The sequence below is a fragment of the Giraffa tippelskirchi genome, chromosome 5 (genome assembly GCF_054371585.1).
Source record: "Giraffa tippelskirchi isolate mGirTip1 chromosome 5, T2T-mGirTip1v1.2.pri, whole genome shotgun sequence".
NCBI classification, from domain to species: Eukaryota; Metazoa; Chordata; class Mammalia; order Artiodactyla; family Giraffidae; genus Giraffa; species Giraffa tippelskirchi.
Window position 1 is genome coordinate 153854604 of NC_137279.1, and position 16412 is coordinate 153871015.

The 16412-nt window shown below is 36.9% G+C and overlaps 1 protein-coding gene across 21 annotated transcripts in view; it reads right to left on the reverse strand.

Annotated features, from left to right (window-relative positions):
- The window catches only part of SGIP1 (SH3GL interacting endocytic adaptor 1), a 233782-nt gene that overhangs the window by 23328 nt on the left and 194042 nt on the right, over positions 1-16412 (reverse strand). For all 21 annotated transcript variants that reach the window (XM_081490832.1, XM_081490827.1, XM_081490816.1 and 18 more), the window contains one exon: positions 5946-6057. In XM_081490832.1, the coding sequence (XP_081346958.1) occupies positions 5946-6057 (112 nt within the window). The remainder of the gene's footprint in view (positions 1-5945; positions 6058-16412) is intronic.

Below are 16412 nucleotides of genomic sequence, written 5' to 3' on the forward strand. Positions count from 1 at the left end.
GTGTAACTGTGACTGATGAGACACGAGTGGCTCAGGTGAGATGGTCCTTGGTACACATTCAAAATAGCTTATGTGAAGAACGGCTATAGCCTTGTATGTGCAAAGTTGGGGGTTCGGGTTAGAGGTGGAGGGGCAGGTAAGCTTCCTAAAGTTACCCTTTTCCCTCTCAGGTATTATCATCTCTAACTCTAAACTGCTCTGAATGAGAATTTTGGTGTCTGGAAGTTTGCCCCTCCATCTCTCCCTGAGAATATTGCTGATCTCTCAGTTTGGTGTCAACTCTGCTGTCTTCCTTCTCTGTGTGTTAGATTCATGAGCCTTGCTTGATTTACTGGTGATGAATTGGTACTAAGCCTGGAATTCCCCTTAAGCTGAGTCTACCCAACGTTTTCCAACATATGAGACAGGAAAAATTTTATTTGACAACTCTAGAAAAAGACAACAGCTAGCCAGAGCATTTTTAAAATTAGACTGTAGCATCTGCCATCACTCAGTATATTGTTAGCAGCAGTGGCTCGAATGTTTTTTATTTGGTGAGCACTCTGCTCAGTTTCTTTTCCAGGTTCTGCAAAATGAGCTCTACATGATGTCAGGGTCGAGGAGAAAGTTTGTTTTTTGAAAGCAAGTCATCAAGAGGAGGGGGTGGTATTTATTAATTCAATAAACATTTATTGACTCATATGTAAGTTGTTTAGGTGGGAAGGCAATTAAAAAATGAGCAAAATAGCCTCTGTCTTCAAAGGGCTTACAATGTTGGGTGGATGATGAGAGAAGTAGTCAGTATAAGCCAATATAATAAGCACCCAGGCTCCTGACCTACATTTTATTTCTGTACTTTATCTCAATTGTCAGAGTCAGATCTTTGATGATTTATTAATCCATTCAATGTCTAAATCAATCTGAAATTTTCTATATATAATTAATATTTTCAACCTATACTCACTCATTAAAGGAAAGGCTTTGTTCAACAGTAATGACTATCCTTATCAGTGAGTGATGTGGGTATATTTTATGTGAGTTTAAATCATGGAAATCTGAAATACTGCAATATGGAAATATTAACACATGTACTTTATGAAGTAAATGTGAAATCATATGAATCCCCACAAATTTGTCTAGAATGACAAAATTTCAAGGTCAGCCGGTCAAGTGACTCATGAATTGGATTGTCCCTTTTGCCACAGGAAGCGTTATGATAGCTGGTCAACAGAAATGCTGGCCAATTTTGGTCAGGAAACGTATGGATTTAATTTATATGAGGTCGTCAGAAGTGTATCCCTTACATGAAATGTAACTTCTACTGCTTTGATAACTAAACGTTTCTTTTCAAGCATACAGACTTCCATACATAGGCTACTTCCCTTCCTTTATTTATCATTCCTTTTCACTGACTTTGGCACTAGGCAAAAACTCCTTTTCATATTTCAAGACTCAGTTCAAAGGCAGATCTTTCCAAAGCCTTCCTTAATATCCTTTCCATTCAGCCCTCTTTAGATTTTCCTGTCTTTAGGTTCCTTGGACAAATGGACAGATTAAAAAAAAAACTATTTTGTAGTTTCTTGCACATTATTTTATCTAGTATTGCGAAGCCAAGTATTGTGTCTTAGGTTCTAGGAAGGCAAAGGTGCAAAACATAGAACCCAGTGCAGAGTAGGAACTCAATAAAATGTTTAAAAAATAAATTCATACATTTCCCAATTATATGTCAGCTGCCTAATCAATGAACCAGACATTATATAATGCATATATAGAATGGGCAGTAAGAAACAGGACAAACATGACCTTGAGCAAACTTCCCGCTTAAGCAAGGAGACAGACACTTGAATGTGTAATAGAAATATGGTGAGAAGAGAAGGATAGAATACAACTGGGAAACCAAAGGTTTTCCTGGGAGTTAGAGAATTAGTTCCTACCACCAGGGTTGTTCAAATAGGAGCTAATAACAGGAGATATGTTTCCCCTAGGAGGCAGCAAAGTCAAGGAATTCTCTGCTTACGAGCTACTGAGAAAGTTTCAGATATCATATCTGTTACAAGGTGTTCTGAATACTCAGAAAGAGTGTAACTATATTTGAATGGATTACATGTCACAATATAAAATAAAGTAGTGTATGTTCAGATATCATATCTGTTACAAGGTGTTCTGAATACTCAGAAAGAGTGTAACTATATTTGAATGGATTACATGTCACAATACAAAATAAAGTAGTATATGTCTCATTTCAATGTGTGGTCTGAAAACAAATGGGAACACCTTTGATACAGGATGAGAGAGAACCACAGGCAAAGGAAACCCACGTCCTTTTTCTGTATCATTTCTCCATATGGTGCTGTGTTTGGCTTTAGCCTCTACCCCACCTCACCCCATGATCAAACTTTTAACTTCAGTTGTTTTCTTGAAAGCGAATGACAAAGCAACAGCAATTAGAATGATTCATTTCTAATTTCATCACAGGAGATGAAATTAAATTTAGAAGAATGTCACTTCATAATCAGTTCATAAGTTTCAGATCTCATGATTTCAGTGAAATATACTAAATCTCCCACTTACCAACATACAGTATATGCTGCAACTACTTTATAACAATATAATTGAAAAAAGACTCAATATATGCAGCTATCCTTAAAAGACTCAGTTAATTTGGGAGGGGATAGGAAAAGCACTAAAATTCCTTTGGTTCAAGTGCCACATCACTGAAATGCCAAGGTCATGGATGCCAGGCTCACAGGTACAGACCTCAGTTGTCATAGTGTGCTGGGGAAACTGAAACAAGAGCTTGTATAGGGGCAGTTCCACAAGTGACTGGTAGGCTGCTACAGCACTTTTTGGGGTTTAAAAAAGATTATTATTAAGGACTTCGTAACCCCATTTTCCCATATCTATTCCCCTCCTATAATGGACTTTGCATTATATTTCTGTGCAAGTCTTATTTTCCATATCAACTGTCTTCACCACCAATATACCACTGACTAGTACATTGGTGGCCACATAGCAGACATTCTGTAAATGTTAAGTGAGTAATTTGACTCAATTTGTTCAGCAAATAAGCTTTGGGTACTCCTTGCCAGGTGCTGTTTTAAGTACTGAGGATACAACAATGAACAAAACACTCAAGGTCCCAGTTCTCATGAAGCTTACACTCTAGTGGAAGAAGGGACGGACAGTGAAACTGAAAACATGGAACACATTAATTAAAGTGTTCATTAATGAGAAAACAAGTAAAATGCTAACTATGGAGAAAGAGTCAGTGAGGTAGGGAGAAAGGAAGTGTTGACAGCAGAGAGGGTTGGAGAGTTTCTGTTTTACACAGATGGACACAAATGGTGTTTGATATACCTGCTGAAGAATCCTGAAGGAAGGGAGGGTGCAAGTCACTCAGATATCTGGGAGAAGATCTCACTAGTGTGGAAGGAGCAGCAGATGCAAAGACCTTGAGATGCAGATGGGATTGGGCTGATGAAAGACAAACAGCCAGGAAGGTAGAGTAGCTAGTGGGGCATGAACAAGCACTAGAGTGACAGAGACAAGATCAGAGAGGTGGCAACTGAGATGCGTCATGAAGGAAAAAACTTATACATCATTATGAAGCATTTGGTTTTTACTCGGAACAAATTAGGAAGATTTTGAGCCAAGGGGTGACATGATATATTGAAAATAGATTTTAGGGGGCAGAAGTATCCTTACTACAAATTAGATCTCTCTGAATAAATGAATGAATTAAAGCCAATTAGTAAGTGTACAAAAAAGAATTCATTCTTGTCTGATTCCCAGTGGTTTTCACTCCATTATAGATATCTTTCCACAGTTTTCACTAGTCATTTTTTTGGGGGTGTGTTTCTACCTGTAATTTAAGGCACCCTGAGTTTTCTAAGGTATAGGTTAGTCAGTAATAAGTAGTCCTTAGAACTGGTGATACAGAAAATTACCTAAATTCTTTATTCAAAGAAGAAGTCCACAGAACAAACACATATTTATGTATATAAAGTATGTATACTAAACTCATGATGCTTACTTTTCTCTAACAGTTCAAATGCATACTCTATGATGAACTTTTAATTTCTAGTGATGTGTGGTTGTGGCAAATGATCTTTTTGCTTTGAAGATGAAAAAGAAAAGGCATGGGAGAAACCAGAGGGCTATAGACTGAATGTTTGAGATGTCCAAAATTTATATATTTAGACCTAATCCCCAGTGTGATGATATTTGGGTGGGGCTGTTGGGAGGTGATTAGGTCATAAGGGTAGGGCCGTCATGAATGAGACTGGTGCCTTTATAAGAGACCCACAAAGCTCCTTAGCCCTTTCCACTCTATAAGATTCCTATGAACCAGGAAGTGGGCTCTCATCAGATACTGAACCTGCCAGGGCCTTGATTTTGGACTTTTCAGCCTCCAGAACTTTGAGAAATAAATTTCTGTTATTTATAAGCCACCTAATCTGTTATAGCAACCCAAATGAACTAAGCACCAGAGTCCACAGTGTTTACTTCTCTGCAAAACTCTGGGCCCAGAATAAAACCTAAGTGTTGTTTCAAAGGATATTTAGGGAAGTTGATAGATCCCAGTGGCTAGATAGGAGTAGAGTTACTAATTGTATTAGTTTTCCAACATAATACTGTTAGATTTAGACTAAAAAACACTACCATTTCAGAAGTGTAAAGAGGATTAACAATTAGTCATATAGATTCTCACTTAAAATATATATAGAGATCCAAGTCCTAACTATCCTTAATATCACTTTATAAAATTTTTAAAAAACAGTATAGTGCTCTATAGTATATGCACATTTAATTTTTTTCTGATCTTTTATTCCATGGATACCAAGGTTTTCTAAGCCCTAGTACCTGCAAGTAAAAAACAAAAAGCAATTCTTTCCTCTCCCAGGTTTGTCCTTTGTTTATCCTTCAAATTCAGACCTGGAATTGCATTAGTCACACACTTTAAAACCAGTTTGACTTAGGTGTTAGTTTTCAATGTAGACTAACAATCACTCGGCCTTTTTTTTAAATCTGACCTCTTTGTAAAATTAATGAATGCGGTAGACCCTCTATGGACAAATGTGCATGTGGACACACACATTAGATGTGAAATATAATTTCAAGGGATCCATAGACTTCCTGAACCCCATCCAAGGGACTCCTTACAGAGAGGAAAGTATCTAATTACATTACATGTGCATTCAGGTGAAGTCCATTGTAAAGATGTACTGATATAAGTGAAATGAGGCTCATGTAAATAGAGACTGGTACATTTTTATCTAAAATTTCTACTTTGCTGTGATTACAATTTTTTGGCTAGTTTTTCCTTACTCAACAAGGGTTACATATTAATATAATTTATTCTCTTACTAATCTATGTGTTACAGAAAGGTAGTTTTATTCCAGGTTCTCATTCAAATGCACCATTGTTTCAGTTTGTAGGTGAGTGACTCTCAGCCAGGAAAGACTAAGACAATAAAGACATGATCTAGACATTTCCTTTTGTGAGATAATACATTTTCTCATTGTTGACAGAGTTGAGTTAGGGTTTCCTGTAACTTACAAAAAAGACTGAATCAGAGATTTCTGGGCAGTAAGATTACAGTTTTGGACCTTTTGGAATATATATATATATATACACACACACACACATATATATATATATCCTCTTGCAGAGGCAAGAGGCCTTGCTTGTGGGCCTTGAGGGGCCCTGTGGGGCACTGGCTTCCCCAAGGGCCCCAGCATGAGGAGGGTATATATATATATGTATATATATATTAAATATATATATTTTAAAGAAAGCAGTGAGTTAATATTCATAATTAAGTTAATTCTAACTATGCCACCTGTTATTGCTGACTAGATTGTTTTTTTGGTCTTAGTATGTGGAATGAAATAATTATATGTGGAGTGCTCCCCGTGAATAGCATAGAGTTTGGAGAATATAGTGGACTAAGCCCCAGGCTTACTTGCTTGGATCTGCTCCTTTGAAGTAGGCATTGACCGTTTCTGTAAATGCTGCTGCAACAGGGAGGGTGTCCTGGGCTCCCATGGTTAGGGGGCTGGGTCCCCTGGAAGAACCTGTATAAGATGAAAAATCTTCACTTAATATGGATTGGAGACAGCCTAGTATATGTAGAACTGGAACCTCATTAAAGGATTATAGGATGAAATCTAATTACTGAAACAAAGTAAGTGCTAAGAACCATAACTGTATATTCAACATAGAGCTCAAGTATTTAAAAGGAAATATTTGGCTGGTTTACAGACAAACACACTTGAAATTAATTCAATTAGGTATTCTACCATAGAAAAAATCCAAGCATAAACATAAAGTCATGGGATTTTTCAATGTTTACGTAAATCATAAGGCAGTATTTGCATGACAGTTTGTACAGCTGGTAGTTAGTAAAGAAAATTATTAGCTTCCTATTTGAGCATTCACATCATACAGTTGCCAATTGACTCAAAAGTGTTGGAATTACTTCATTTTAAAGAGGCAAACAGCCATGGGGCACCATGTTATACATTATCTTTTCCTGAGTTGTTTCCATTTCCAATTACCCTCAGATCAAGCAGACTCAAGTGTGCTTATCCCCAAACATATGCACCCAAATGTCCACCCTGACTTATCACACACACATCAATGCATCAATTCACATTATTAAAAATAACAGTAGTGCTCATGTGTACTAAATATCTACTATACACCAAGCACTGCACTGAATATCTTATAAGAATTACTGCATTCAAGCCCCACATTAGCCCAGTGGGAGACAGGCATTATATTCCCATTTTACAGAAAGAAAACTGAAGCTCAAAGAGCTAAGTGATTTGCTCTAATAACATAGTTAAGTGGCAAAACTAAAATTCAAATGTAGATTTGCCCTCCTATAAAGCTCATGTTTTTCCCCTATACTGTTTATAATATTCTTTGTTGTTTAGTCATTAAGTCGTGTCCTACTCTTCTGTGACCTCATGGACTACAGCCCGCCAGCCTCCTCTGTCCATGGGAATTCCCAGGCAAGAATACTGGAGTGGGTTGCCATTTCCTTCTCGAGGGGATCTCCCCGACCCCAGGATAGAACCCTTGTCTCCTGCTTGGCAGTTGAATTCTTTACTACTAGTCACCTGGGAAACTGTTTATAATATATAATTTGTCTAAAAGAAACATTTTTATATGCTTTTGATACACCTTGAGGTTTCCAAAAGGACTAAGTTTAGGATCGTTGCCTTCTTTAACATTCTCTGGACATAGTACTGAAGAAAAGAGTTTTAATAAGAACAAAGTATTTAATTATGTCACACATTCACTGCTTCTCTTTCCTATCAAACAAAACACATTTAATTTTCCCCACCTCATCACACACTACACGTTATGCTTTTTATCTTTTACCTTCAGTAACTGTCATCTTCTTCTCTGATTATGGGAAGATCTACCCTTTGTATATTTCCCTCCCCAATAACGTTTTCTTTGATAATTCTAGTTCATGCTAGTGTCTGCTTTCTATCTTCCCTTGACTTTCAGTGTCTTGGATGTGGGCGTTGATTCTCAACAAATATTTGCTTATTATCTACTATGTATCAGGCATTGTGGTAGGTGCTGGGGATTCAAAGATTATTAAACACAATCCTTGTTCTCAAGAATTTTTGTTGTTTGTGAGCCACACAGTCTGTGGCATTTTGTCATAGAATTCAGAATGGACTGAGACATGCAGCCTGGCCCAGATCTGTTCTTCTTGACACACCTCCTCTCTATCCTTCCAACAACCCTATACTCTAGCTATGTTTACTTCTGGGCACCATAGTTGTTACTGCGGGTTTAATCAACAATGCCACAGAAGGAGAAATAGCAAGATTTGACAAAGAACCCTTTTACCTTAAAGGACCCACAATTTACAATTCTAATTTCTTCACATCTCTATACACTGCAATTAATATGCCATCTTCTTTTTTATTTTTTTCATTTATTACATAATTTTCCTTATTGCTATCTGGCCTACACATCATTTCCATGAGTATATATTATTCTACAAAAAAGATTCTCCAAATGTTCGGCCATTTCTAGGTACAAACTATTCTAAATCCATCTTTGTACAAATTGGTCTTTTTCTTTCAATTATTTTCTTAAGATGTAGTTTTATTACTACAAAGTGGGACAACCAAACCATAAGGCAGATCAATTTTTGAATACTAAGAATGCCATATTATTTTACATAAAGATTATACTCAATGAAAATGCTATCAGTAATAAATGAATGCTTCTGTTTCCCTGCAGTACCTTAGAAAGTCTTTGTTAATTTGACTATTGGAAAACTGGGCTAAAACTAGGAGAATGTCTAAGATGCTGAAAAATTCAAACCTCATGACCAAGATGAGCCTCGAAACTACTTTCGAATATCTGAAATAATATTACCAGACAGTGACTCTAGGGGCCAGAGTTCATGGCCATGGATCTGAAAGTTAATAGCTTTGTGACCTTGGGCAAGTCAATTATCTTTAGGTTTCTCAACCATAAAATGAAGGCAATAGATTCCATAATCTTTGTGCAGTAGGATTCTATAATTTTGTTTTAGGAATCTAAAGAGTTTTAAACAGAAAGAGCAATTTTCTCACACAGAAATAAACTGATTTGAAACGAGTATCCCTTCATGGTGTTTTGAATGAATATGCCAAATATTTACGGAGCCTTTACTATTTGTAACGTATTTTTACATATTTTTTTTACACATTTGGAGACACAAATATGTCAACTTCCAGAAAATAAGATAAAAGCATTTCTAAAAACTAGTAACAGTAACATATGCAAGTAAGAGCTTAAGACAATAGTTCAAGTGACAGCACTGTGAAGTTTTTTCACTGCAAAATTGCCCGATGAGCAGAACAGGAAATGTTGCTCCTTGACTTAAATGCTGCTAGGGCTCTGGAATCTTATAGACTTGGGTGTGAATCCCAGCTCCTCCACTTACAATCTATATGACAAGGAATACGCTATTTAATTTGACTGTGACTTGGTTTCCTCATCTTTAAAATAAAATAGATAGTAATATCTATTTTGAAGGCTTGTCAGCCAGTTCAGTTGCTCAGTCGTGTCAGACTCTTTGAGACCTCAGCACACCAGGCTTCCCTGTCCATCACCAACTCCCAGAGCTTGCTCACACTCCTGTCCATTGAATTGGTGATGCCATCCAACCATCTCATCCTCTGTTGTTCCCTTCTCCTCCTGCCTTCAATCTTTTCCAGCATCAGGGTCTTGTCCAATGAGTTGGCTCTTCACATCAGGTGGCCAAAGTATTGGAGCTTCAGCTTCAGCATCAGCCCTTCCAATGAATATTCAGGCCTGATTTCCTTTAGGATTGACTGGTTTGATCTCCTTGCAGTCCAAGGGACTCTCAAGAGTCTTCTCAACACCACAGTTTAAAAGCATCTTGTGGTGGACATCAAATGGGATAAAATTTGTGAAATGTTTAAAATGGTATTGCTGACTTAAAAAATACACACACACAAAATTGAGAATTATGAATTTTATTTGGGGGCAAAATGAGAACATTTCTCAGAACTATCAGAGCATTTCAGACAGCTCTGAGGAACTGCTCCAAAGAGGTAGGGGAAAGATCAGTATATATGTGGTTTTGGTGAAAGGGGAATACATGCAATCAAACTCATGTATTTTTTTTTTTTGCAGAAGGTTTCTGCTAGTCTGGAGGAGCAGATGTCACCATGAAGGATTTTAGTGCTTTTCTAGATATGAGGAGATACAAGAATTGGTTCATAAAATAAAAGAATTTGTTCATAAAATATCTATCTGGAGACCTGTTCTGCCAGTTTTTCCCAGAGCACAGAGTGCCTCAGCTCTCCACCCTGAACTCCTTTCAGGGGGTGTTGAAAGTCAGCAGTTGAAGTAGCACATAATTTACTCCTTGTAGAGGTAGATGGAAAGTGCCAATTTGTAGTTGACAGTATGTACTTGAAAAACATCTTGTTTTTGTTGCTGTTATTTTGTCAAGGTGAGCTTTACTAACATTGTTGTATTAGAGTTGACTCTGAATTTGAGTAGCTTTTGAGGCAGAGAATGAAGGGAGATGATATCACAAATAGTATTCTTCACTAAGCAAGGAGATAGACCAAAATTTTCAAATTTCTTCCAAGTCTAAATTTCTCTTATGATAAGAACAGTGAATTCTATCATGCATGTTAAATTTTTTGTGTATTACATGGGTGGCTGTCATCTATTCAAGTTACTTGATTCATTTCTTGTGTAGTACGTGGGTGGCTATCATCTATTCAAGTTACTTGATATAATGCTTGGACTAACAGGAGATGAAAATTGTTTGAATGCATATTTATCTTTTGATTCATTTGAATGTGAGGTCCTGTACAAGTAGGCATTGTGCTAGATGCTGAGAGATTCACAGAAATGTCTGAGATGTACCTACCCCTCCCTTCATGGAGCTTACAGTATAGAAGAGGACTGTAATATTAGACGTGAATAAAAAATAAAGACTCCAGGAAGTTAGACAACAGTTCAGTATTACAACAATCATATTACTATTAATGATTATTTGTAAAGAATTCAAGATAGAAATAGCAATTATTATGTTTGTTCTACAACAAAATAAAATATCAAACATTAACATGCTTTTTGTTCTTTATACATTGAGGGGATAAACAGAGTCAGGATAATTATTTCTACTTCACTAGCCCAAGTTCACTCTGCTAGTGAGTGGTAAAGCCAAAATTCAATCCAAGGTCTCCCAACTCTAATGAAAACAATAGTAGCAATAATGAAAACTTTATACCTCTTACTTCATCCTAAGAACTATTCAAGGGGTTTTACTGATATTAACTCTTAATTTTGATAATATCTCTATTATGAAATTGCCATTATTATCCCTCTTTTCCAGATGGGAGAACTGAGGTTTCAAGTCATTTAATAGCCTTGCCTACAGTCATCCAGTTAGTAAATAGTAAGAACAGAATAGAGATGCAAACTTAGTACTTCTTGACTTTGTGTCCCGAACTCTTACTTATTCTGCTCTTGGAACAAAGAAGTCAGAACAAAATTACATTAGTCATCTGTGGGCACATATGTAGTCCCCCTAGAAGCACAAGTTGCTGCCATTAGCTTGTCAACTTCTGACAAAATAGCAATTCTGTGGTCCTGGAAAGTAATTATCATGCATACTTAGGGAGTTCTGAGAAATGGAAAAAGGCACACACAATCACCATAGTGTGACAACGTTTTCTGAAAGGCAGTTTTCTATGACTCTCATTACCAAGCAAACTTACATACACACACACAGGTACACACATGCACACAAAACCCAAGGTTAAAAAAAATTAGTATGACATCTTTACAAGAAGAGGTCATTCTACTATATAGCACAGGGAATTACACTCAATATTTTGTAATAACCTATAAGGAAAAATAATCTGAAAAAGAATATATATATATGTGTGTATGTATGTATTATAACTGAATCACTGTGTTGTACACCTGAAACTAACACAGCATGGTAAATCAACTATGTTGTTATTCAGTCGCTAAGTTGGGTCTGACTCTGAAAACCCAAGGGCTGTGGACCGCCAGGCTCTGCTGTCCTCCACTATCTCCCAGAGTTTGCTCAAATTCATGTCCATCGAGTCAGTGATGCTATCCAGCCATCTCATCCTCTGTCGTCCCCTTCTCCTCCTGCCTCAATCTTTCCCAGTATCAGGGTCTTTTCCAGTGAGCTGACTCTTCCCATCAGGTGGCCAAAGTATTGGAGCTTCAGCTTCTGCATCAGTCCTTCCAATGAATATTCAGGGTTGATTTCCTTTAGGATTGACTGGTTTGATCTCCTTGTTGTCCAAGGGACTCTCAAGAGCCTTATCCAACATCACAGTTCGAAAGCATCCCTTCATGGATCACAGTCTTGTCATGGTGAAAGGGCTTGTGTAACTCAATGAAGCTATGAGCCATGCCGTGCAGGGCCACCCAAGACGGAAAGGTCATAGTGAAAAGTTTTGACAAAACATGGTCCACTGGAGGAGGAAATGGCAACCCACTCCAGTATTCTTGCCTGGAGAACCCCTTGGACTGTGATAAAAATATATGACACTGGAAGATGAGCCCCCCAAGTCAGAAGGTGTCCAACATGCTACTGGGGAACAGCAGAGGGCAATTACTAACAGCTCCGGAAAGAATGAAGTGGCTGGGCCAAAGCACAAGTCAACTATATGTCAATAAAAAGTGAAAAAGATAAGTGAGTAAGGAGTAGGGATTGTATATGTAAAAATATTAAAGAAGAAAGGGAAAGGGAGAGAGATTTTAGAAGAGAAAGGGAAAAATACAAAAAAAAAAAAAAAGAGGGTGAAAAAGAAGCAAAATACCTAGGTACAGAAATTGAGTAACAGCACAAGGTTTACTTGGCAAATAAATGACTGTTTGTGCACCAAGTTGCACAGAGGGGCCTGGTGCTGCACTATTGCCAGTCTTTTGTGTGATGGAAAAGTGTGTCTTCATGGTGTGTCCAGAGCAAGCCTGAGGAGTGGGCAAGGTCTCATTTCCTCCTCACCTTCTGTACATGTTTCTCCATTTTCTGTATGTTTTCCACTTCACAAAGTTGAAATTTAGAATATCTTTTCACATCAAGGCCAGTTCAGTTCATGAAGGTTTATTTTCAGTTGTTTTAAATTAAATAAGAATTTATGTCAGAGTAGTACTTCCTTCAGGGGTGTTTGTAGCATTTGTCACTATAGGCTCCATAAACGGTAGTAGATGTTATTTATTGTGTCTTAACTCCATGTGATGCTTCATATTATCTCCTTTAATTCATATAACCACCTCACCAAGATGAGGAAGCTTAAGTAACTAGCTCAAATCCAGAGAGCCAAGACATCTATGCTTTTAATTATTATGTTTTGATGTTACAGTAAAGAATCTAGAACTTCATCGCACACTGTGAGTTTCAGCCATGACTGTGTTTCTTAGTTAATATCTGCCCTTGGGCAGGTCAGTGATTCTAACTGCATCCCTATCAAATTGGGATGTCAGGGCCACCAAACCTACCTGACTGTAAAGAGGATTTGCACTTACAAATGCCAGGTGTTAAAAGAGCTGCAAATTTTACTCTCTGTTCATCTGGGGCTGGAAAAAGTTATTCTGAAAGTACCACCTGAAGTATGGACAGCAGGAAAAGGCAGTCTTGTTTGCTTAGAAGACTGTTCCCATGCTTGCAGTCTACCAACCCAAACAACTGCCACTCTACCAGGCCTGCTGTACACGCAGGGCAAGTGACCCACTTTTATCCAGGAGTGAGAATGCAGGAGACAGAACCCACAGATGGAAGCAACACAGAGTGTAGAATGCATGAAAGGAGAGAAAAAAATTCCAGGAGTTGTACTAAGCAGCATGAGTGAGAATTGAATTAGCTTTTTCTAAAAAAAAAATGCAGATCATATCAGTAGGATTAGTAAATAAAGTATAATCAATTCAATATAATTTATAGAATATATTCCATAAAAATAATGTTGGAATCAGATTGAATAAAACTTGAATCCTGACTTTATTCACTTATTGTGTGACCTTGGAAAAATTATGTAACCTCTCTGATGTCCACTATCATCATTCTGGAAAATGGATATTGTATTTTTTGCAGATACTGTGACAACTACTATTATGATACAGAATGCCTTATCTGATAGTATAAGAAAAAGAGTCACTTAGAATGAATGCATTTAAATGGCTGCTAAAATTTCATAGGCTATAGTGATAAAAAAGCTTGATTGACAGTCGAAATTGTCATAAACTAAATTTGTGAAAATATCTTTTATTAACACACTGCAATCAAATAATCAGTGAATTCCTAGAATGAAGAAAAGTGATTATGTGGATATTTTGAGGAAACGCATATTTTTCTGGAAAAAATTGTACTATAGATTTATATACCAGTCTAGTTTCAGATTCGGTTTTCATTCATGATTATAAAGTGATTCTATATTGCAGGGTTAATTGAGAGTTTTAGCAATTTTTCTAAGGGCCTCTCAATTTCTTGTTTTTCTTTCAAAGTGGCTATAATATGAGCTTCCTTTATTTCATCTTCTTCAATTATTAATAGTTTTATTTTTGCTAAACCCTCAATTGAGTATGACTTTGAATATGACCTAAAGAGCTTTATACCATCACTTCCCTTGACTTCATGGAACCCCATATTCTTTCTAAGGTTGGCAATTTCACTTTGCAATAAATGTGCACTGTTTCTGCATCATATGTCTATTATTTGTTTCAGATGTTTATGAAGAAATTGACCAAATCTGCATATTATGTAATGGATGAGGATAGACACTAGTGTTAATCTGGTAAATTGATATTAGTACAGGTACTAGTGTTACAGATTAATACTTTCATGTTGCATTGATCTTTACTTTCCTACCCAATCCAATAACTGTGAAGACACTGATAAGGACAGTAACGTAGGGAGTTTTGCCAGGATATGAAAATATGAGTGCCTGCACATAGTAAATACTCAATAAGTGACAGCCATTATCATTAATGAGGCTTCCCTGATGGCTCAGTGGGTAAAGAATCCCCCTGCAATGCAGGAGACATGGGTTCGATCCCTGTATCAGGAAGATCCCCTGGAGGAGGAAATGGCGACCTACTCTAGCATTCTCGCCTGAAAAATTCCATGGACAGAGAGGCCTAGAGGGCTACAGTCCATGGGGTCACAAAGAGTTGGACACAACTGAGCACATGGCACACATACACACAGAGCACACACATGATCATTAACAGAGAAGGAGAACTTGTGGGGCAGGCACAATATCCAAAATATTGTTTCAGGGTCCCCTCAACACCATACACATTTATTACAGGAGAGGAGATAATGAACTGTGGTGTTGGAGAAGACTCTTGAGAGTCCCTTGGACTGCAAGGAGATCCAACCAGTCCATTCTAAAGGAGATCAGTCCTGGGTGTTCATTGGAAGAACTGATGTTGAAGCTGAAACTCCAATACTTAGGCCACCTGATGCAAAGAACTGACTCATTGGAAAAGACCCTGATGCTGGGAAAGATTGAGGGCAGGAGTAGCAGGGGACGACAGAGGATGAGATGGTTGGATGGCATCATCAACTCAATGGACATGGGTTTGGGTAGACTCTGGGAGTTGGTGATGGACAGGGAGGCCTGGCGTGCAGCGGTTCATGGGGTCACAAAGAGTCAGACACGACTGAGCGACTGAACTGAACTGAAAGAGAAGATTAGAAGTTTTTAGGTCAGCAGAAAGAATTTATCGTGAGAGCTTAACTTGAGAAGGTGAGTTGTGCTTTTGTGATCTTGTGAATCTTAGCTGAAATGATGACTAATAAAGTATCACGTGTGTTACTTTAAAAAAAAAAGTCATAGCAACTTTGTTTAAAAAATTTCAGGATGGGTTTGTAAGGAAGAGTCACAGGAATGTTATTACATATAAAATTTTCTATTTTTTTCTTTTTCTCTACATCTTTGAATGTTACAATTTTACATTAACCAGTTGAAAAATTATTTGAAGTTTATCTTACATATGTGTATGTTGTATATGTGTGCATACACTGCATATAAAAATGTATACATAAAGTACTTTGCATATTTTGGTATATTTGTATATCTTTGTCTATTTTAGAACTCTATTTTAGAACTTAAGAAAATGTCTTAAGATCAAAGAACTGTGGACAAAGATGTTCAAGGCATATGGGAGAATTTGAAGCAATTTAAATGCTTAGTTATTGAAGTGAAACAAATCATGATTTATGACAGAATGAAATATTATGCACATATTAAAAGCTTTAGTAATTAAAATAGCATTAAAAACAATCATGTATCACATTTTACCAGATTGGAAAAGGTGAGAAATACTGGTATAACTCAGTATTGCTAAGTGTGTAGAAAAAATGCTAATCATAATGCTGGTATGAATTTTTGGATGGACATTTGGTAATACGTAGTATTATTTGAAATGTGCATACTGTTTAACATAGTGATTCCATTTTTAGCAATTTATCTTTTGGACAAATATACACAAGTACACGAGGATATAAGTTTAAGGTTGCTCATTGCACTATTTTACATATTAGCCAAAAAAAAAGGATAAACTCAACCTAAATATCCATTAATAAAAGATAGGCACATGTATATAATTGAATAGTATGGAACCATTAATACGATTATACAGAGGTATATGTGTATAAATGAACACACATATATATTCCAAAACACTCCATATCATACATTTAAATGGCTACTATTGACTGAAGGTTATAGAGCAGTCTATCTTCCATTTACTTACAATTGTACATATTTCCTTAATTGTGGGAAACATACTTTTGAAAACATGAAAATATTAAGATTTCTGAAATTGAGGTGCATCTTATAATCAATGTGAAAAGAAAACTGGCGGCTACTAACAAAGTATGTTC